This window comes from Grus americana, chromosome 5 (genome assembly GCF_028858705.1).
Source record: "Grus americana isolate bGruAme1 chromosome 5, bGruAme1.mat, whole genome shotgun sequence".
Taxonomy (NCBI): Eukaryota; Metazoa; Chordata; class Aves; order Gruiformes; family Gruidae; genus Grus; species Grus americana.
Genome location: NC_072856.1, coordinates 581051 through 603835, shown reverse-complemented (window position 1 = coordinate 603835; position 22785 = coordinate 581051). Strand labels below are relative to the sequence as shown.

Below are 22785 nucleotides of genomic sequence, written 5' to 3'. Positions count from 1 at the left end.
CCCCGCCCCCCAAACTGCCTTAATTTGTGAGGAAGCTCCCCAAAGCCCCACGGGCCGCGGCAGCGGAGGAGCAGGTACCACAAGGACTCGAGCATCGGCGCTAATTGCTCCTGCCCCATCTCACGCAGGAGGGCTCAGCCTGAGCGTGACGTACGGAAAAAGGCATCGCCCGCGTGCACGCGGTGCTCCTGTTTGCAGACGGGGCTCAGCGGAGACGCTCGGGAGGCTTGGCACGCCGGGGAGCTGCCGGGGGTGACCAGCGGGCCAGGGAGCTTTCGGGAAGGACGTTTCTGTTTCACTTGCCTCTTCCAAGCTTCCCAGAAGTCCGGTAAGCAGATTTGCAGCGTGCATGTTCACCAAATTAAATCACTGCCCTGGAGATGCCTTTTGGACGATGAGACCAAAACTCTTCAACCTCTCTCCATGGAGCTGAGCCAGCACAGCCCAGACATCGGGCTCGAAGGACCAGTGGTCCCCAGGTGCTGCACGACCCTCCGGACGCCCACGTGTCCCCAGAGGGGTGGCATTTTCCAAGTGCACACGGGAACACGTGCCCTGAGGGTCAGCATGGGATACCCCAGCTCCATCAGTCTCCCTTTCCTGCGTGGGTTATTAAGCAGCCCCAAAGCCTGGTCCTCCACGAGGGTGGGTTTGGTGGTTTTTTTTTTTTTTTGGAGGTCTCCAAGGCACACCAAACCCCAGCCCTCCCACCACACACTCCCACCTACCACCCCAAAAATCCCCTTGAATGTTAGTTTAATGGCATTACCCTTCTCAGCACGGAGGAGGCTGCAGACCTTGCATCCCCCCGGAACCAAGCACCTCCACGGGGCTGCAAAACGCAGGTCTGGGCTGCTCCTCCCCAGGGACCCGCGTCCAACCCAGCTCCCCGAGCCTCTGAAGCTGCAGGCTCTGCTCGGAGGAAGGCAGAGACCTCGACCTCAACAACCTCCTCCTCCTCCCTCCTCGCCTGAGCCATGCAGAGCCCCCGCCATAGGGATTGGGGATTTTTGGGAATGCCCCCCTCCCCCCAAACCTTTTCCCACCCAGGATGGATGTGGCACCCTCAAGACTTTATACCTGAGAGGGGAAACTCCCCCAGGAGAACCACTAAAGGCTTTCAGTAATTACCAATTAGCAGCCCTGACGAGCTCCCCCTGGCCCCTCTGAAAGCAGCTGAGCCTGATACTAATGAGGTTTCTTGCTAATTATAGCAGGCGAGCAAGGCCAAGCTGCCTCCTGGCCTCAGCAAGGGGGCTGCGGGCTGAAAGCCGGGCAGAGACCACACGGAGCTTTTGGCTGCAAACCTTTCTGAATTCCTCGCGCTGTCAAAAAAAAAAAAAAAAAAAAAAAAAAAAGCGCTGGGGTTAATTCAGGACAGCGATCCCCGCCGTGCCGAGCGCTCCGCTGTTCCCAGAGACCAGGAGCGCTGAAGGATGCTGTTCCCGGCGGCTGGCCGTGCTCTCTGCTCGCAAGCTGCTCCGCTCCCATTCATCATTTGGAATAATTGGTGCTGAGCAACGGGGGTTTCTGCCGTGCCCGGCGCTGCACCGACCTGCAGCTCGAGCCAGCAAGGAAATGCAATCCCCTGGACGAGCCCTGGGGACGTCAGGGACTTCAGTGATGGGCTCAAATTCCCCCCAAACTTGTGTGGCACAGGGAAAGGCTCGAGCCTGCGTTCAGCACCCCTATGATTTTTGATCCCCCGTGAGCTGGACTGTTAATGCAGCCCTGAGCTACCGGGTTTGGGGTCGGCGAGCGAGGCTGAAGGCTGCGTCCTCGTAGCTACCGGGCTCTTCTCTCCCCGTCCCGGCGGGCTCGCGGTCGGGCTGGCTCTCGGCTGACCCGCGTCCCCGGTGCGCGACAGCCGGCTCAGCGCCTCCTGAAAGCGGCTCTTTTCCAGCCAGCCCCGAGCGGCCAGGCTGCAAGCACCCGCTCCGGCTGCCAGACCACAAAACCCCAAGCCCAGCTCGCAGCATTCAGCTTGCTTGGGAATGCCATAAAAAACCCTAAAATTAAAACAAACAAAAAAAAACCCCAGCCCTCGCTTCCCCTTAGCCAGCTCCCCAGGGCTTTAAAGCCCCCAGCTTTGGTCTCGCCGTACGCAGAGCCGCGAGCAAACCAGCGGCCCTGGCAGCATTTCCCACCGCTGGCATTCAGGATTTTAATTAGGACGCTGGAAAGGAGCAGTCCCAAATTGCTCTCTTGGCCCAGCCCCTCGGCAGGGTTCGTTTTCGCCCCCTGGGATGGATGCGGGTACATGAACAAGGGTGGGATTTAACGAAACGATGGAGAGCAAGCCCTTGGCTTAGACACAAGCAGCCCCAGGAAACATCTCCGGGAGCCGTCGGAGGGGAAGGGGCGTCCGTGCGGGTTTCGTAGCAGGGAGGGGAGGTGGGCTCAGCGCTTTCCCCAGGCTGTGATGCTCCGGAGGAAGCCCCGCTGGATATGTCCCCCCCAGGGCACGCATCTCCGCCTGCGCTCCCCCATTGCTGAGAGCTGGAGGGAGCCAGGAAGGCACGTGGGGCTGGGCCGGGAGGTAAAGGCGATGCCCGGCCCGAATTTAAAGGCTGTATTCCCCACCGTGCACCCCTTTGCTAGCGTCTCCCCGAACGGGAAACAGCGTGCTGAAACCACCCTGTCCCCGCGCTCGCAGGCACGAGAGCATCGCAGGCAGTTGCTAACTTGGCTTTTATTGTCACAGAACGCAGCGGCAGACAACGCGACAGGTCGCTACGGGGCGGGGGGGGGGACACACAGGGGTGTTACACTGCGGGTCTTCCAGCGCATTCACCTCGAACGGCAACGCAGCGCTCTGCGCCAGGCGGGAGGGAGAGAAACGATGCCGCAGGGAGAAGATGCCGCTCAGCCGCAAGCCCTGCTCCTTTCCCTGCCTTTGCCGCCCCATCTCTGCGCGAAAAGACAAATTCTCGGGCCACGGCGGTTTTCCCTGTGGGGACGGGGCAATGAATAAGGAGACAAGGGGGTTCCTGCAGGGAGCATCATTTGTGCCTCCCACTATCGGCTCCGGTGCTTCCGTTCTTCAAATCGCCCCCCTTGGCTTCGCTCTCGCTGCGCTCAGCTGAGTCGCAGGGCAAAGGCATTAACGGAGCAGCTGCCCCAGGAAACGATTCCTCTAGGATGGAGAAGCGTGACGGTAGCCTAAGGTTTCAGCGTGCACCAGAAGCGCAGTCTGTCTGAGTTGCCTCCCCTTGGGGACGAGCTGCCCCGAGCGAGATGGAGACATAAAACCGGGCGCAGACTCAGCGAAGGCAGAAGCCCCGGCGAAGCACCGAGCGCGTGGTGCCTCCAGCCTGAGATGGAGCAGCAACTTCTGCCGCCTTCGCTGCCCTGCGCCCGGGGGTTTATCTACGCTGTTATTAAAGGAGAGCGCGCCAAGGAGCCTGAAATGTTAAAAAATGGTTTTTAGAAAAGCCAGGGATTAACAGGCTTCCCCCCCCCCAGTACACAGATCTCTGGTTTGGTTTTAAACGTGCCCTTGGTGCCAGCCCACGAGCAGCCAGGGAGGGCGAAGGGCTCGGGCAGAGCTGGGACCTCACAGCTTCTCCGCGGGGGGGGACAAGGGGGTCTGCCCCTCCGCAGCGGGACGAGGGGGTCTGCCCCCCTGCAGGTGGGGGACGAGGGGGTCTGCCCCTCTGCAGCAGGATGAGGGGGTCTGCCCCCCCCGCAGCCCCAGGGGAAAACCGGGCTGGAAGCGCAGCCCCGGGCCCCGATGGCCGGCCGCTGGCGGCTGCGGATGGGCACACCGGCTGGCCGGGCTCTTCAGGGAGGGCCACGGCAAAGGCGGGGGGGGATGCAGCCCCCCCAGACCCACACGGCAGGTGGGTCCAGGGGTGCCCAGGGATGGCTGTGGGCAGCGACCACCACGGCAGAGCAGCCGGCCAGGCTGGAAAGGTTTTGAGCAGCCGGGGGATTTCACCCACCAGCAACACCGAGAGGCAGAAGCGACGGCTGTTTTCCCCAGGACAGGGACGGCTGGCGACAGCGCAGGAGCCAGACGTGTCTGTGCTGGATCTGATCCCCACCAAAACGCCTCTGAGCCCGCAAGGGTTGGCCCAACACCACCGAAGTCACCACGAACCGCCTTCACTACTGACTTCAGCCACGCAGGAGGAGGAAGAGGAAGCAAAGAGGCAAGGCAGACGAAGAAACATCTTCCCTGCCGACGCAAAGCCTGTTTGTAAAAACCTACGGGCTGTAAAAGGCTGTCGGAGCCCAATCCCACCCTCCCCACCTCTTAACCTTCCCCTGCCGGGAGCCAGCACAGCCCCCCCAGCTGCCCCCCAACCCTGGGGCTGAAGCAGCGGGCTCCCTCGCCGCGGGGTAACCTGTCCCTCCGTCCCAGCTTGGCTGTCGCTCTCGCCTCCGCACCGGAGACGCTCACTCGGGGATGTAGTCCCGGAAGGAGTTAAAGCTGAGGCTCCTGCCTGCTGAGTTCAAGGTGGAGCTGGCTTGCATCTTGGGGATCTTCTCCATCAGCTTCGACACTGTCCTCCTCTTGAAGGAGCCCGGGGAGAAGTGCCCCTGTCTCATGAGCTCCTGGTAGAGGGTGTTGAACACCACCACGGTGTCTTCGTAGCTGTCCCGGGTGGAGATCTCGTAGAAAGGAAGCTTCAAGGCTTTGGAGAGGTTTTCGCCGTCCTCCGTGGACACCATCCTGTCGAACTGCAAGTCCTTCTTGTTGCCCACGATGACCACGGGGGGCTGCTCGCTCCCGCTGCTCCGCTTGGGGCTCGAGTGGATGTGGTTGATGAGGAAACACAGCCGCATGACCTCATCAAAGCTGCACCTGTCCGTCACCGAGTAGACCACAGCGAAGCCGTCGCCCCATTTGATCTTCTCCTCGATCTGCAGGGAGTCCTCCTCCTGCCGGGCCAGACAAGCTCCCATTAACACCAGAAGCCCCAACATCTCCTAAGTACCAGCACCGCTGGTTGCAACCGAGAAAACCTCCCGGGGGGGCCCGTCACCATCGCCCTGAAGGGTTTTGGCCCTGGGCTTGCACGCAGCGGTGACGTGCAAAGCAACGCAGCCAGCCCAGGGCAGGAATTTGATGGGTCGGGCAACGTGACGGATGGAGACAGCAATCAGCCCCATCCTGATGCGGATCAGGGCAGGGTTAGTGCCGCTAAAGCGGGTACGCAAAGGCAGGGCTGCTGCTGGAAGGGAAGCCGGCACAGGGCTCTCCATGGCCAGCAGTCCCGGTGCTTGGTGCATCCTTCCCAGCACCTCCCGCTCCCTCGAGCTGCCTCCCTGCCCTCAGGATGCTCCGCCGATGCGGGGAGCAGAGCCGCGCTGCGCACCGGTAAGGGTACGGGGAAATGGCGAGCTGAAGCCACGCTGAAATTGATGTTAGAGAGGCATAAACTCTCCGAAACATCCTTTTTCTGAGATGGACACATCTTGATCAATATTTCGGATACAACAGATGAAAGCTGGCGGAAGAGCGGGGATTGCCTTCGTAGGTGGGTCGCACTTCCCCATGGTATTTTCCAGGGCCAACCAGCTACGAGACGGCGCGAGCTCACCTGTCCCGCTGTATCGAGGATCTCGAAGTGCACCACCTCCCCGTCGATGACAGCCATGTGTCTGTAAATCATTTCTGGAGGAGGACAGACAGAAAAGCGCGTGTGAGAGAAGCCCCCGGGTAGCAAAGGACAACCCGGGCGGCCTCGACGCGAGCCGAGCTGGAGAAGTCGATTTTCACCCACTGCAACCTACAGCCCACGCGGCCTCCGCTTCGAGTCCGCATCTTGAGCTGGTCCTCAGCCTGTGTCCCCACGCCCGGGAAGGGCAGCCCTGCGCCCGTGGCACCGAGCCCAGCGTCTCCGACGGGCAGCGGAGACCCCCAGCCAGCACCCGGCTTTCGCCTCGCTGGAAATAAAAGGGTGAGCGAAGCGTTGGAGCAAAAAAGGGGCGATGGAGCGATGCTTCTGCAAAGGCAGAGGGGCTCAGCAGGAGGGTAGGAAAAGCCGGGTTTTGTTTTGAGACCCTGCTCACGCTCCTAAGCCAGCCCTTCGCCCAGCCGGCGCTGAGCTCCTGCTCGGAAGCAGCGGGAGAGCAGCTCCTGCCTAAGCGAGCAGTGAGAGCGGCTGCGAGGCGTGCATCTGGGCAGCTCTTCCAGCACAAAAACCGCTTCGAGCTTCACTAATGTCGTCAGGCAATAAAACCAGCCAGCACTCCGCTCAGCAACTGCTCCGTGCACAGCGTGCTCGGCGGGACGGAGCACCTCGGTCACACCGGGGCTCGTGTGCCACCGCGCAACGGGGCAGAAACCCGCTCGGCTTGGCCGTCCGCGGGATAAACAGGCACCTTCCCCCTCCTGCGACACGGGGAAGCACCAGGTACGCTCACCGTACGGTCTCTATATTTTGTAACGTCACACGGAACCAGCCCACCAGGAGGAAGAAGCGGCAGACGGAGAGGAAAAACAAATTTCACTTTGTGGGGAAAAAGCGTCGCTCACCGTAACAGGCGAGGAGCAGGGATGCAAAGGACGGGCAACGGCGGGGTTGTTTTTCAAACCAAGCCTTTCCCTCGGGTCCCCCCGTGAACCAGCTGGGTTAGAGCAACACAGACACTTCCCAAATTCCCCAGCCCGGCGGGTGACAGCAGGGGTTGGGCAGAAGGACACGCAGCCAGGGACCGGTCATTTCTGCGATCCTTCGGCAGGGATGTGATTTCAGTGCCGAAAAAAAACCTCAAACCCAAATGCAAAAAAAAAAAACCCCTAGAAAACAGGAAAGACTAGCCACAGCTCCAGCGGCTTCGATACCTCCTTCCCCTTAAAAGCCACCTCCCTGCCAATTGCTGGAGGATCCCTAAGCACGCCGTGCCTCCTCCTGCGGTGCCCGAGTCTCGCCCCAGCAGATTGTGCCTTAAGAAAACACAGAAAAGGAAAAAGGGATGCAAGAGCCAGGGAGGTGCCACGATGGCTGGTGGCTCCGGCCGCCGCCAGTCTGGTCGAGGAGGAAGAGGAAGGAATCCGGTGAGCTGGGAGCAGATCGGCTCTGCCGGGAGCGGTGCTGGGTGAGCGGAGCCTCCGGGCTGAGCCAGCGGCAGCAGCGACAGCAGCAAGAAAAAGGACTTCACCTACCTAGGGTCGGGTCGTAGTCTCCAATGAATCTCCTGGTGATGAATCTTACTGTCATTGCTGCAAAGAAACCACAACAAACCCAGTTACGGCCGTCAGATCAAACTGCAGAGCAACGCGGGCTGGTTGAGGCAGGAGGGATGGAGCGAAGACCTGCCCCACGTGGGCACCAGGAGAAGACATCCCAGCAGCGACGCTGCAAATCGGAGGGTTGGGCAAAGCGTCTTCCAAGGGGCGCAGGCAGGCTGGGTCACCGCCGCGCGCTGGCGAGGGTTGCCCTGCGGTGAAGCAGCAACTCGCCGGCTCTTGGCGGCAGAAGGTGAGGGTGAAGCAGGACCACGGGTGCCCAGGCGGGCGCCTCGGACCAAGACCGTTACCAGCCCACTTCTCTCCCCGCAAAGCCCTCGGGTGACGGCACAGGCTGTCCTCCGCCACGCGTTACCCCGTGTACAACGTGGGACAAGCGCGTCGGGACGCGTGGGAGCCCAGCCGGGCTGACAGCTCACGCCTCGCCTCTCCTACGCAGCCTAGCACGCGTCCGGAGCTCGCAGACATTGGGCTTTTCCAAACAACCCCCTCGCGGCTCCGGGAAAAGGCCGGATGGGTTTTGCACATTCTTTGCAAACGTTTCCGTCGAGGCCCGAAACCCACCGCGTGATGGGATGCCCCAGGCAGAGGGAGAGGTCTCTGCCCCGCTCCCGGGGCGACGCGCCAGGCACCTCTGCCCAAAGCGCCCGTCACACCGGCGGCAATGGAAGCCACCGCCAGGCCGGCCGACCCAACCTCTCGCCTTGCCAGGGGCTCGGCAGACGGCAGCGGCAGAGCAGCGGCGCCCCGGGGACGCACCCAGACATGCGGGCGAAAGGCGGCTCCTCGCACACGGAATTCGCTTTCCCGCGCGGTCAGGGTCGCTAAACTGCATTTTCCGGCCTCGGTCCTGCAAAGATTTATGCACGTGCTTTAAGTTTTATGCCGGGCGAGCGATCCCCTCGGTGGCCTCCACCCAACCGCTTTCCAGCGGTGAACCCAACACGGGGGCAAGCGGGTGCCAAGCCAGGCTCTCCCTCTCCGTCACCGGCGCTGCCGGCGCGACCGCCCGGATGGGTCCCGTGAGTTGCAGCGCTGCGTGTTGAACCCGGCCCAGGCGCCCGGTGCGCAGAACGGCAGGCCCGTGGCACCACACCTCGTGACGCTCATCAAAAGGCAAAGGGAGGAACGCAGGGCACGGCAAAGCGGGACGTCCTCCTTACGCCAGCCGCGTCTTGCGGCAAACCCAGCCCTGGAACGGCGCCCGGCAGCGTTAGGAGCTGGGGGGGGGGGGGACAGAGCTGAGCGTGTGCCCCAAGGAGCAAAGCAGCCCACCCCAGGGGGGACGCATCCCCCCCCGCCCCGTGCCTGGAGCTCACACCCCCAGCCCGGGGCAGCTGGGCACCCGTGGGCACCGCTGCCTGTCGCACCCTCGGAAGGAGTCCTGCTCCCCGGCAGCTCCCCGGCACGCGGGGGGACGAAGCAACCCCCCCTGCCGCGAAAACACCACTGCCCCTGCCGTCTGCTGGCACAGCATCAGCACGGAGATCGAATCATTTGGCCCAATTTTTCCTCCTTGCGAGGGCAAGGAAAGGCAGGAACAGCCGCAGCGCGGGCAATTAAACCCCTCTTATCCAATTACCACATCTCCCTGCACCAGAGACCGGGAGATGCGAAGCCCAAATTACGCTCTAATGCCAGGCTGGGTGGAGGTCTGCTGGTGCTGGAGGCTCGCCCGATAGCTCCAGCAAACACGGCAAGGGCTTTCTCCTCGCTGGGGAAAAGCACTGCCACTCATCATCTCTCTCCAGCCAGCCAGGCTGGAGGAGACAGACCTGGGCTCCAGAGCAAGGGTTTGGTCGAGGTGGGCAAGCTCTCTGGGGACTGCAAAACAAACCAAAAATAAATCAAAAGACACTCATTATATTTTTCCGTAAGGGGCAGCGCAAGCTTTGCCATCGTGCGAGGTCTCTAGAGGGGCGTTTCCAGCGATGGGGACCGCAGACAGGGCTGAGGCTCAGCTGGCCAACGGCCAGGAACGAGAAACGGGGAAAAAGCAAAGGCTTTCGAAGTTAACGAAGCAATTTGGAGGTGCCGAAAATCCTGCTGGTCTGAACAGGGCGGGGAGGCAGCCAGAGCATCCCTGTCACTGCTGCTATCACAGCATCGAGCTTTGCTAGCTGTCCCCGGCGCGGCCAAGGGGCCACAGAAACGCATCTGTCCCTGCCCCAACAGGCGCTGGCTTTCAGCAGCCTCCTGCTCCAGCGCCGGCACGCGCACGGGGAAACCTCCCCGGCACACAGGAAACCCCCCCGGCACTGCAGAACCCCACGGCAGGACCGTCATGGTCCCCACGCTGGCACCCCGGATGGCACAGGGAGGTGGCAAGAGGAGAATGGCGCTTGTGGAAATGGGCAGAAGCAGGTGAGATGCCACCAAGCCGTTTGTGAGATGCCACCAAGCCATCGGTGAGATGCCACCAAGCCGGCTTCACTCCAGGAAGAGCACGGCGAGGCCAGCAGCATCCCAAGGGCAGATGCAGGAACACGGCGCTGGCCGGAGACGTGTTTGTGCTTTGAAGCAAAGGTGACACACGTTTTACTTGACGTCTCACACCTGCAGCCTCAAGCACCCCATAAAAACGCTCCGGGAGAGCTGTGAGGAGGCCACAATGCTCCAGCTGAAGGGGAGATACCGGAGAGGCGGGGAGGAGCGGGTGATGCTCGGCCGCCATCAACTTAGCGGCAGCGGAGAACTCGCCTGCAAGGCCACGCCAGGGGCTCACGCCAAGAGCATCCTTTGCCCGGCAAGGGACCCCGCTGGCTCGGAGCCCGGGCTGCAGGGAGCGAGCGGCAGGGCGGGAGGCACAGCGGCAGAGCGGAGGTGCTGCTCGGCCATGCGCAGAGCGACGGCACGACGGGCAGAGCCCGCAGCGGCTCGCTGACACGGGCCGTCTCGTCCAGGACGGGATAATCACCCGGGGCGGGGGGGTGATCTGGCAGAGACCGGCGGCCGCGCGGAGGGGCCGGGTGGGGATGTGGCTGGACGCCACAGCTGCCGCTTGCAGCTCGGCTCTCACCGAGGAGAAACTCCGCAGCTCCGGGTGCCGGGGGGGTAATTCAGGAGCAGCCCCGCAACGGCAGCGCTACGGGAACCCGGCTCTGGGTCGCGCAGCTGAAAAAGCAACCGAGCAGACGCAACGGGAGGTTCAACCGTTACCTCTCCTCTGCTCAGAAAACATCCAAGGAGGCGGCGCAGGAGCCGGTGCTGCCCCGGTGAAACTCCCCAGCGCTGGAGGGTCCTTCGCCCAGCGGGAGGAGTGACCGGTCCTGAAAGGAGATCACCGCAGGGGACCGACTGCAGCTCCTGAGACCCCTTCTGCTGGCGAGGGACCCCCTGGCCGAGCCCAGAGGCTTATTTTTCTACTCGCCTCCACCTCCATCCCCCCCTTTCGGGCTATCTTCCCGCACGGAATTCCCTTTCGGGTGCAACAGGGTGGACTTGGGAAGCACCGGCATCTCCGAGAGCAGCTCTGCACCCTTGCAGAGCGAGCGAGCTTTCCTCTCGCCCGCGGACCTTCCCTACGGAGCCGCGTTTCAGGGAGAGAAGTCGGCAGCAGCGCAAACGCCCTCTCCGACGCTGTTTCAGAACCGTCTTGCTCTTTGCCTCTGGAAGGAGCGAGGCAGCGCAGCTCATCTTCACGCTTGGTACTCTGGGTCTGAGCTGATTCAACCATCCTTCCAGACTGGCAGGGTGCTCAGGACCCGACCCGCGCGCCTGATGCCGCACACACGCCGGTTCAAAGCCAAACCCTCCACGCGGCCTTTACGTAAACACCTTTCCGACCCAGCTGCTTCGAAAATGCGCCGCCGACGCCTGGGTGTGATTTTTCTGGCATAGACAGGGAAAGCCGAGGCGGAGGGGGGCACAGGAGCACGGCTAACAGAAGCCAGGCTTAAGCCCTTCGAGGCGTTAATGATGGTAACGGGTACAGAGCGGCCGCGCGGGGACGGGAGTGAAAGGCGGCGGAGAGGCTGAGAGCTGGCGTGGAAAGGCAACGGGAGCAGAGAGTGAAATCGGTGGGAAATGAGTGGGAACGGGGAAAAAAAAAATCCCAGCGAGAGCAAGGCAGGAGCGCGGAGCCCAAGAGGGACAGGACGGAGAAGCTGCGCACCAGGCGTCAGCGCAGCAGGAGGAAGGAAACAGAGCAGGAGCGCAAGGGGAGAATAAACCTCACCAAACCCAGGACCCGGTAGGACACCGCCTCAAAGCCACAAGATCTTGGTGAAAAGCTAACACCAAGCAGGACCGATGCACACCTGCACCGACCTTGCTCTCCCCATGCAAATTTGGGGGCGGTTTGTCCTTTTGCCATTGGCAAACGTTCCTCACGTCGTGCTCCTGCACGCCCACGCCGCACCGGTCAGGATCTGTCCACTCCCACCCGAGTCGGGCTTTCTGCTTCTTCAGCCCCAGCATCTCTGCCCCAAACGGCTTCTCCTGCCCTCCCACCCCTGCCCGGCTCCTGCTTGGGGCATTCACCACCCTCTCATCTTCCAAGCCGCCTCTGAGTTTCAAACCCTGCCCAAGAGAGAAGGGATTTGATGGAACGAGCACGTAATTTATCAAAACCGCTCTGCGGAGATAACCGAGGATCCCGCAGGAGGCACGTATCAGCATCTTCAAAGAGGCGACCAAATTATCAGAGGGAGAGTGAGACAAGTCAGGCTCGATTTCTAGAAAGCACCTGATTCTGTGTCATATGTTAGGCAGCCACCCAAAGCCGGAGCGCATGGTGTTGGATGAGAAGAGGAGCCAATTAAATTGATTAAAAATTGGCCGGAGCGCAAGAGCACAAGCGAAGCTGCCAATGGGAAGAAGCGGATGCAGGCGGAGAGGCGTCAGCACATCCACGCAGCCTTATAAGGAAGTTTGGTTTTTCCCATCTCGAACATAAGTAACCTCAGAAAGGGCTCCCCTCGGAGAGCCCCGGGCTGAACGGGTTAATTTGATATTCAGTCTGGTCTCTAGGAACGACTACGGGATGGTTCGACGCGCGATTACCCCGCTGGCGCGGGGACCGGCCGGTTACCTCCAGGACCGCGCCGAGCCCTGCGCGCCCACGTGCTGCTCTGTTTATGCTGCTGCATAACACATCCCTCTTGCGAGCGTAACGGCTCACAGCATCAATTCATCTTCCGTTCGTGTTTTGTAAGCAGAGCTTTTCTCTGAAGTATGGCAAAGTTTACACTGGCTAGCATCAACAGCAGAAGGCAGCAGATAACGCAGGCTCTGGCCGGGCTGGATTTACAGCCTCCCGCAGGTGATTTACGCAGCCCAGGCCAAATCTTTAAACTACCGACGGGGTTCAGCCACGGGGCTGCACCCACACCCGTCCCCGCCCAGAGGGTCTGGGACCTCGGATCTCCAGACCTTGAAGATTTCCAAACTGCTCCAAAGAATCCGACCCTTTTGCTGAGAATTGAGGGGTTTGGGGGGTTTTTCCCCCTTTTGCAGCTGCCTGGACTGGCGTTGCCCTTTGGATTGTTCACACACCTCGGCCCCCTCGGCTCTCCCAGCCTGGCTTCTGCTTCCCAAAGGGGCGGGTGCCAACAGCTCGCCCGTGCGATGCTGCGCCGCGGGGTCCGCTCGCGGTCCTCCCATCCCACCAGGGCCGGGAGCTTGGCGGCTCAGGGCTGGGCTGAAACTCACCTTCACCCTCTCCTGCTTCCCCTCCCCGAAACAGGGGGTCCCCCCACATCACACCCCTTCCTCTCCTGGCCAGCTCGGGCAGCACGGTCTCTCCCCTGCCTCGGGGACCAGCACCCCGCCGCCTCCCGCAGCCCGTCCTCCCCGGCATCTCGAGCGACGATGCCGACGCTTTTCACTCCCTCCTCGCACGTCATGTGCGGGTCCCTCAGGCCAGACGCTCCCGGTGCATCGCGCAGGGTGGTAACCGCCCTGCCGGGAGGGGAAAGCACCTAAAGGTTTCCTCAGCTCCGTCTGGCGCAGGGGCTCGCAGGCAGCAGGACCCGGCAGCTCGGGCACAGCACCCCGTGAAGATGACACGCTGTCCTTGGGCAGGAACGGACATGCAGAGCAGCACCCGAGGGGACAGCAACAGGGAGAACTCTGCGTCAGGGTGGCTGCCAGCCCGCGGGGGATCGCGTGCCGTTCCCGGGGGCTGCTCCCGGTTCCTGGCACGCTCCCGCTCTCCTCTGCACGAGCCAGGTATCGATTACCTCCCTCTGCCCTGATTTCATGTCCTGCTTCTCTGTCACAGCTCAGGAGATCGGCATGAAAGCCCTGCCGAAGGGCCGCGAGGGCTGCAGGCACCCACGCAGCTGCAGACCCCGCACGATACCCAGCCGTGCCGCGGCAGCCACCGAGGGGGGTGCCAGGACCGAACCCGGCTGGAGGAACCTTTAAACACCCTCGGCTTGATCCGACCCTACGGAGGGGGCACGATGGCCTCTCGCTCGCTGCAGGAGGGGCCCAAAGCTCCCAGGCACCCGCTCCGCGCCGGGTGGGATTAACGCCGGCGGGGGAAGCACGTATGTTCAGGCCAGGGTGGGGGACGAGCCAAAGTGCTTCGTACGCTTTGTACAACCAGCACTCGCGGCTCCATCTGCTTGCAGGGACTTTGAGGCCAAACACCACGCATGGCCCCCCCCGGTGCTCTGGGTACACCCGGAGCTGAGCCCCGTTCCCGTGCTCCCGCTCCCTGGTGCTGGGCCGCTCACTGAGATCGGGGAGTTGCCTCCTTTAATTTATCCAGGGAAATCACGATTTTTCACTAACGCTGGGCGAGAGGAACTCGCCGGCCAGCGAGGCCAGAGGCTCACCGGTGACTGTATATGGAAACGCAACTTCAACGGCACCAACAGCCGAAGCCGCTGGCCGCGAGCCAGGCGGAGGTGCCACCGCCGCAGCGGCGTACGTAAAGGTTATGTCTCTTCCGGAGCGGCAAGCCAGCGGGACGTTGCGCTGGCTCCCCCAGGCTCTGCCCGGATCGCTGCTCCCTTGCCCTGCTGCAATAAAAACAACGCAGACCCATGCGGACACGCACCTTTCCTTGCCGGCGACCGGCACCTCTGGACCCCGCTCCTGGCACGCTGGATGCCACGCAGAAACGGAGCGGAGGCCGCCTCTGCCTACGGGTGCTTGCAGCCCAGGATAGAGGAGCGGGAAGGGGTGGAAGGATCGTGATCCCTGGGCAGGAGTGGGGTGAAGGAGAGAGCTCAGGTGCTCCGCTCAGCATCCCAAATCCCCACCCCGGCAGCCGCAGAGCACCGAGCAAAGTGCGTGGCAAGGGAGTTTTCCTAAAGGAAAACCAAACGGCAGCACCGTAACGCGAGGCTCTGCAAACCCCGCTCCCTTTGCTAAAGGCAAGCAGCAAACTCCGAGCGCCCGGTGAAGCACAAACCTGAGCTCGGCTTTCGGTCCGGAAAGCTCCCAGGGTCAGCAAGGTGCCACCCCGACCCGCTGCCCCGGGCTCGCTGCGCGGCCAGGGACCATTCTGGCCCAGGAACCCCCGTGGGACGAGCCCCCGGCTGCGAAGCCCCCGCTGCCCAGACTCGAGGGGGGGGAACTCGGTGCCCGCAGACAGGAGGGGCTCGGGGTCCGCCTGGGCAACGCCGCAGCCCCCCGAGAAACTCATTCCCCATCCCGGCTTCCTGCAACAGCCCCCGCCTGCACCCCGGGGGCTCGACCCCTCTTCCCGGGAAGGAGAGCCGGGGGCGCGGGGAGGGATGCGGGGGGGGGGATGCCGGGGAGCCCCGTCCTACCTGTCTTGCCCACGGCGCCCTGCCCCAGCACGACGAGGCGCAGGGTTCGGGCCGGGCTGAGGCTCACGGAGCGGCGCAGGGGCCGCGGGAAGCTCATGCCGGGGCTCGGGGCCGGGGCTCCGCCGAGATCCGCGCTCCCCGCTCCGCCGGCTCCGCCCCGAGGGCCGGGCCGGGCTCAGCCCCCGGGCTGGGGCAGGCGGTCCCCAGCTGATGCCCACCCCCTCCTCCTCCTCCTCCTCCTCCTCCTCCTCCCCCCCCCCGCTCCCGGGCCAGCGGGGCCGGGCAGCAGCGGTGCCCCCCGCCCGGTCCCGGAGCCCCGGGCGCTTCGGGCATCGTGCCTCAGTTTCCCCGCTCGCAAGCAGCTCTCGACCACTTCTGCGCACAGGACAAGTTCACAGAGACAAGTTAATAAAGAGAGGATGAGTTGGCTTAGCCCCCCGCCTTGCCCCCCGCCCCACCTCTCAGGGGCGGTCCGGACCCCCCAAAGGCGGCCGGGCAGACCCAGCTCGGGTGGCAGCACCCCAAGCAAGGCGAGGAGCGAATCCTGGCTCCACACAAATCAGCACCTAAGCCCCCATCGGTCTCAAAGAGCTAAGACTTCACATCAGGCCTGGAACCAAACTTTGCATGCGCTTTGGTGCGGCAGCATTGCGAGGCTGTTAAATAACAGTGTAAGGGCGTACCCGAGAGCAAGGGGTGACGTACCCGTGTATATACAAGCGTGGGCACGGGAAACACGCAACCGCTCAGAGCAGCAGCCGGAGCGGGCACGGGTGTGCGTTGTGGGGGCACAGAGTGCTGGGAAGAAGGGAAAAGACCTGCAACGCCTCGGCCATCTTCAGCAAACTCCAGGACGCAGCTTGCCCGTGCGGCACGGATGACACCAGCGCTGCAGACTGCAGCAGAAGAGACCTGACCAAGGGTGCGGAGCAGCCAAACGCCTGCACTAGGGATCCGGAATCTTTCCCGAAGGCTGCAGTCACTTCTCTGGGGATCTCTTTGCCTGACCATCTCGGGTGACTTTGCTTGCAGCGGAGCACAGACCATCCGCGCCGCCTTGGACGGTGCTCAAGGTAACATGAAACCCGCCCGATATTTATAGACCGTATCATGTGTCGAAAGTAAACATCGCTGATGCCCGCAGAAGACATTAGCACACAACCAGCGCCTAAGCGGGCATCTCACCTCGAACGGGGAGAAGCGTTATCTAAAGCATTGCTGCCGCCAACGGGAGATGCCAACGGGAGAGTTAATGCGGCCAGGGCAAGGCTCTGGCTGGAGAGAGCGAAACAGGGACAGTCCTGGGGGAGCCCAGAGGGCTCCAAGCAGCCCTCACCCAGAAATTCATCTTGCCCTCACAAGCTGGAGTGCGCTTCCCCGTGTGTGTCTGTCTGTGCATCAGCCGCCCACCACAACCGTGTTCCTGCACCGCTTCCCCGGAGCTGATGAGAGACACGTTCACGGCTTGACTACATCTGGAGCCCAGAAGACAACAGCAAGAGCAGTAAACCTCAGATTTCAGGACAAAAGCAGATTCCCAGCTGGGGAAGGGGGGGGGTGTCAAGAAAAAGAAGCCTCCGCTATGTTCCTTTCCTATTTTTAGCCCAATTTCCTAAGGAAATGAGATGTCTGCAATCAAGTCCTCTGTCGTGCCTGTCCCTTGTCAATACCATTTTTGAATACATTGCCCGATTTCAGCCAAATCTGACAGTGAGGGAGAAGCCGCAAAGAAAATTCCTTTCCTGCAAGTTTTGTGACAAAAAACGGCCCCGTTGCATGGAAAAAATCAACCCTTGCGCTTTGGAGGGCTGGAACTGGCCGGCAGGTTCCTGGCTGGAGGGATCCAGAATAACTATTTCCACTGCTCGCAGGGCTGTTCAGATTCCTCGTGCGCAGAGTCCCTCACCTCTTGGCAGAGCCGTTAGCACAGCAGCCTCGCTGTGCCATGCTGGAAGCCGAGCAGCTCCGACCCACCCATCTCTACCCGCCTTAATTCCGATGGCATGAAAAGGGCGCGGATTAGCAGGGGTGCGGGAACAAGGGTACAAGAAGGAAGGACTTAGAAGCGAAGCACGGCATCAGCGTAGCTGCCTTCGTGTGCCAGCCCTGCCGCAGATTTCCAGTATCGCCTCGGGAAAACTCTTCCCCTCCCCTGTTGCTCTGCAAACCTGAACCCTCGCCACGGCAGCCCGTCCGTTCCCACGCGCATCTCTGTCGGGAGGGAGAGGGATGCACGTGCCTCAGTGCGCGGTTGTTTCTAGTTGCACGTGTTCAGAACATCCCAAAGCCCCGAGCCCCCAGCCTTGCCCCTTGCTCCGCTGAGAGGCCTCTCGGCAACGGCAGAGAAAACGATGCCAGTTTGCCTTTTTCTTCCGGCGCCAAGGAAAAAGACAGAAGATCCACCCTGAAGGAAAAATCCACGTGGCCCTGCTACGATGTCTAACAAGCGATGAGATCCCAGGTTGGACTTTGGGACTCTTTTAAGGGGCCTTTTAGCCTGGTCTCTGAGCAGTTAGCGAGCGAGCGTCCTCCTTTGCCCGTCCAGGTGCTCTCTCTGGTTGCTTCGCTCAGCCGGGGCACAGCGACGCGTTTCAAAGACGCGATACAGCCCAACGAGGCTTCACGGAAGCGGGCTGAAGGGAGGGAAGGCTCAGCCTTACGCTGCACAGAGGAAACCACACAGGAGATTCACAGTAGATGCTCTCAGCATGGAGAAGGCATCTTTCAGCTCTGGGGTGACCGCATGTGAAGTCCATCAACCTCAAGAAACAGAGCCCTGGGCAACAACCGGTCTTCTGTCCTTTGACCCTCACGCTGACCCCCTTCTATAAACCTCCAAAGGCTCTTGCTGGAGAACACAAGGACGTGCCCACACATCCAGGGGCAGCTCCCACCAAACCAGCTCTGCGACGTAGAAGTGTTTCAGTAACAGAGTGCTGTTCTTGCAGCGGAGCCCACGGAGGAGGCGTGGGAGAGGAGGTGTTTCCATTAAGGTGATCTCCTACACGTCTTTAGCTGTCAGGACAGAGTACAAGCATTCAGCAGAGTCCATCCAAAACCCTTTCTGGTGGTACGTGTTTAAATCCAGCCAAGCGTCGAGTGAGGATATGCTTAGATAGCCCCTGGCAGAGCTTTGAAGGAGAAACATCTCTGGCCAGCTTGCATCCAACTTCCTTCTCTCCCTCCAAAGCGCTGCGTTGTTTCACGTCAAAACCAGGGATAGCAGTAGACTGACCTAGACCAGAACTTGTGCAAATTTGTTTCTTTTTCATCTTTAAGTCACCAAACCTAAGGGTGCCGCAATTCACAGCGTCACGCTCACCTCCAGCCGGTGAAGCGCTGGCCTTGGGGATGCCGAGATGACCACGGACTGCTGCAGACCCTCCTGCTGAGGTGAGGAGCCAAAAACACCGCTTGGAGAGAAAACAGCTCTAGACCCTTCAAAGCCTTCTCCCATGACCAGGCTGGATCAGACTGCTGTGACCCTCCGATACGACACCAACTGCTTCAGAGACAACGCAGAAAAAGACATCCTTGACTTCTTCAGGAAAAGGTTGGCTTGGGCCCCAGAGCTGGTGGGTTTCTATCCCTGACCGCACATCTGGGGACTACCCAGAGAAACTCCTGCTCGCCTCAGGCACAGCTCTCCTCGGCACGGTGGGAAGCCACATGGGTCTTCCCACACGCGCGTTCGGCACCTACGCGGTCCCACGCTTGCTGGGGACCTTTCAGCTGGACGCGATGGAAACACGACTTCATCATCTGCAATCGCTGAATAAGCCACCTCCAGCGTAACAAAGCATCTGTGGCGGAGCCAGATGAGAGTAGGTGGAGTAGATATTGTTTTCTGTTGAAATATTTGTGGTCAGGCTATTCCATACTCGCAGTTTTTTTTAAAGGTGTGGAGTCTGCACCGGGAAAGAGGCCAAAGGCACCCATGAATCATGTCCCTGCAAACAAAAATCCAGCAGAAATAAAAAGTTGTCCTAAAGCAAAGAACCAAATCAGCTCAGGCTGTAGCCTTGGATCGGGGGAGTCCCGGACCGTGGTCCAAACTACATCCCCGCCGGCTCATCGGCTATTTTGGGACCTCCCCAACACACTGAACTTTGCTGCTTCTGAAAGACAGAGAAGTGATATGTTTGGGTTTTGTGTAGGAAAGGAAGATAAAACAAAAGCCGGTCCCTTTTCTCTCCAGTAGATGATCTGAAGATGCAGAATGCCAGAAGGTCTATGCAGAAACCAACGCAATTTCAAGCCGACTTTGGAGCCCGCACCCTGTTTTCAAAACCGACCAAGGTATTCCAAAGCACCCGCTCGCAGGGCTCGAACGCCACGTTTCCCACTCACGTATCACATCTAATTGTCATCGTTAATGACCGTACAAACATTGCTCCTACTGAGACAACACCGTACGCAGCAAGCTTCGCTACCAGCACGCTTCTTGAGAGTTAATGTCGGACAGGGCCGTCAGGGAACGCTCTCCAAGAATATAACTGAAGCCACGCCGCCCTGTCAATAAACATATTTTTGGTTGCCATAGCAAAGCCAGCGTGCAATTAAGGAGTGCTCTCAGGCTTCAGGGCCCTCTCCTTTCTCAGCAGCTTTGCAGACCCGCTCCGTTCCTACCAAAATCAACCCCTGACTTTGCTCCGGCCGCGCAAACGCTGCGTTAGTGGCCAGGCAGAGACGTGGCCGTGGGTCCCAATCGTTCTCCCGTGTTCTATAAATAGGGAGTGAGAAAACAGATGAAAGGCACCGAGCCCCAGCGCTCGCTCGTGCCCAGGCTTGCTGGCCACGCTCCGACGTCTCCGTACGGGCTTTGCACCAGCCTGGACCCGGTGGTGAAGCGTTCCCTTTCTCGTCTTAACGAAGGGGCTATTTCTTTGGTCACAAGAGACAAGAAAGCCTCCAGCGCAAGGGGAATCAAACCAAGGCGGTTTCCTGGTGTTACATTCAGTCTGTTGCTGATTTCTAACCGCTAAAGCGGATTTCGACGCGCAGCCAAAACGTGGCCAGATCACGCTGAGAAAATAAATCCAGCTCCACGTAAGAGTTCAAAGATGCCTTTGCAAAGCTGACAGGGGGAAAAAAAAAAAAAACCAAAACACCAAAGGGGCACGTTCGCAGCATTTCCCTTCCACCCCGGCAGCCCGAACGACACGTCCTAAGAACTTTTCAAGCCGCCTTGTCACTTGAACAGGATAAACGCCTGCCGCCCGCGACACGGCGGAGCACGTGAACGTTAAGCAGACCCAAATATTGTAACCCAGCTGCTAAATCCCTTTGCTGGCCCTCGGGTCCCAAAGAGAGGGTTCCGTGCGCTTTGGTCTTTCCGCAGGAGCCGGCCGCCGGGAAGGATGGCCGCCGGCGCTTACCACGTCTATCGCGCTTCGTTAGGCTGCACAAATAATGGATGCTCACAACGGGAAGCCTTCACGCTGCGAGAAATGGCTTTGCTTGTGAAGCTTATTTTAGAACACAGAACAACTTGCTAAGGGAAGGAAGAGGAACCCCATCACGGGGGTAATTTAAAACTCGTCCAGACAGAGCTCTGGAGAGACGCCGCAGAAAGCTGTCCTGTAGGATGACTGCCACGGGCCGTTTCCCCCTCGATCACGACGATGATCTTATTGTTACCGGGATGCAAAACCCAAATCCGAGCACCTCGAAGCTGCAGACTTTGCACCCGAGCAGCCGTGACCATTGCGTCCCGTCGGAGGGTTCAGAAGAACGGCATTAGCCTTTTAAAGCATTGAAACCTCGCTCCAAACCGACTCCTGAAAGCATCTGTCTCTGAGGGGGAGGGAAAAAACCACAGCCACAAACGAACGAAGGTGCCACGGTCCATCGCTCTTAAAAGGGCGAAGGAGGGGGTCATGGCTGGGCTGACATTCAGCCAGGCCAGCAGTCATCGATCTCTTGTGCAACAGCGCGTACCGCTTGCACGCTTGGTTAGGGCTCGGCCGAACACCCTCCAGAGAGGTAACAGAAAGGGGCAGCGAGGGGCGGCCCCGGGGGACCGCAGGGTCCATCCGGGATGAGAGCAGCAGAGCCGGGAATCCCGCAGCCACGCTCACAGCCGGGCTGGCAGAGAAGCGACGGCACCTCCCGACCGCTCTTCCGAGCAAACCCCTCGGCAGCCCGGCTGGCGAGCAAACAACGCTTCCTTATTGTGGAAAAACGTCAGCGTGGCAAAGGCTGTTGTCCTTCTGCCGGGGAGCGGAGCGCAGTCCCACCGACATTCTTCGAAAGCACGAGAGAGAAAGCAGAACAGCCAGCGGCTTTGTGGGCAGCGGGCAGGGAGCAGGCGCTGGAATTCGGGTCTGACTCAGAGCAGAGGGTGCCCTCCGCTCCGGCTCTCCAGCCTCCTCCGGGCAGCGGATCCTTATTTACACAAAGAGCACCGAGGGGAGATCGGGGGGGGGGGACACGCCGCGGCTTTGCTTTAGGGGCTGGAGGGCAGGAGCTCAGGCCTGGTTCTCGTCTAACCCACGTGGATGCCTGATCTGCAGAGGCTCTGGGCAAAGCATCTCTCGAATTCCACCCCGAGCTGACGTGCTGTCCAACAAGATGTTTTGTCCCAACAGATAAATTTCCACTATGAATCAGTGCTGGGAGGGGGGGGAAGGAAAAAGAAGAAAAAAAGCCTGCTTTGTTGAGAAATTTCTGCTCTTACACTACGTAAGCGCGGCAAGCCACATTTACCAGCCAGAAAGAGGATCACGAATGGCCACCCCCCAACATGCGAAGCCAAACGGAGCCTTGGGACTTCACTCTGGAGAAGAGCTGGGGATTTCTGCTTCCCCTTGGAACGGCAAAAAGCTTTTTCTTTAAATTCCCTTGAAGAAAATGTCAAAAATAATCCCCTTTTGACTCAGTCCGAATGCATCATTTCAATAAAACCCGAATCCTTTGCTCTAATTTCATATTATAAAATTTTCAAAACAAACCTCAGGACTTCCTGATACTGGTTGAATTTTCCCTTCCTGCATTTTTCTCCCGCAAAAATGCTGTGAAGCCACCCTAATTTCATGCAGTATCTCCCTTGGATAACATTGCCAAGGACTTTTTTGGGGGTACCAGTTTTACAGATCAACTTCAGACATTTGCTTTTCCTTTTGAATCAACACCGGGCTCTTCCTTGCACGTTTCCGAGCCTTGAAGCCTCTCTCATTCTTTTCGAGTGTTTCTCCACAGCCAGGAAGGACAGAACCCACCCCCCATGCCCGTGGAGCCAAGGGTGCAAGCTGCTGCTTAGCCCCAGCACCCACGTGCCTTGAGAAACACGGAGGAACATGAGGTTTCCAGTAAAACTGCTTCAGCTGGCAGCGCCGCTTCCGCCGGGGACCGGGAACGCTCTGTCACTGCAGGAGCCTTCGCACCAGCCCGCAGCACGGTGCGACTCACGGCCGCTGCTGGGATCTGGGGTCCCAGCGCAGAACCAGGGCCGCCTTTGGCAGGGGGGAGAGGGGGGAGATGATTTTTGGAGGAGAGGTCCCCCCACTGCCTTCCATGTACAAGAGCTTGGAAACCAGGATGCAAGGATCAAAGCTGGTTGCAGAGAGGTCTTTAAAGTCTAGGTGTCCAGCCTCCTTGTACCGTCAGTAGAGAAGGAACAGCATCTCCCAAGGGCTGCTCGTGCCAGACGATGCTAACGGGGAAGAGATGAGTCAGCCTCTGCAGATGACCATCTCTCCAGCAACTAGAGAACTAGCTTAACCCAAGCACGCCCGGATCTTTCTCTAGCTGAAGTCAGGCGAGATGAAACACAGCCCGAGCCATCAAGCTTGCCGTTTATGGCACCTGAAGTTTATAAGGTTTATACGGACTTGTGAGATGTGAAAGACAGGACAA

At 60.1% G+C, this 22785-nt stretch overlaps 1 protein-coding gene across 1 annotated transcript; it reads right to left on the bottom strand.

Moving 5' to 3' along the window:
• Positions 1–2672: 2672 nt before the first annotated feature.
• On the bottom strand, positions 2673–15091 carry LOC129207334 (ras-related and estrogen-regulated growth inhibitor-like). Its single transcript, XM_054828102.1, has 4 exons — positions 14929–15091; positions 7118–7174; positions 5550–5623; positions 2673–4887 (listed from the first exon to the last, which is right to left on the bottom strand). The coding sequence occupies exons 1-4, from the start codon at positions 15023–15025 to the stop codon at positions 4402–4404; spliced, it is 714 nt and encodes a 237-aa protein (XP_054684077.1). The 5' UTR covers positions 15026–15091; the 3' UTR covers positions 2673–4401.
• Positions 15092–22785: the final 7694 nt, after the last annotated feature.

Bases quoted from the DNA above. Each gene is read 5' to 3' on its own strand.
- LOC129207334 (XM_054828102.1), bottom strand. From the start codon at position 15,025: ATGAGCTTCCCGCGGCCCCTGCGCCGCTCCGTGAGCCTCAGCCCGGCC. The intron at 5,624-7,117 runs GTAGGTGAAGTC...GTCCTCCTCCAG, and splicing joins AGACTACGACCCGACCCTAG to AAATGATTTACAGACACATG. The intron at 4,888-5,549 runs GTGAGCTCGCGC...CTGGCCCGGCAG, and splicing joins TCCTCGATACAGCGGGACAG to GAGGAGGACTCCCTGCAGAT.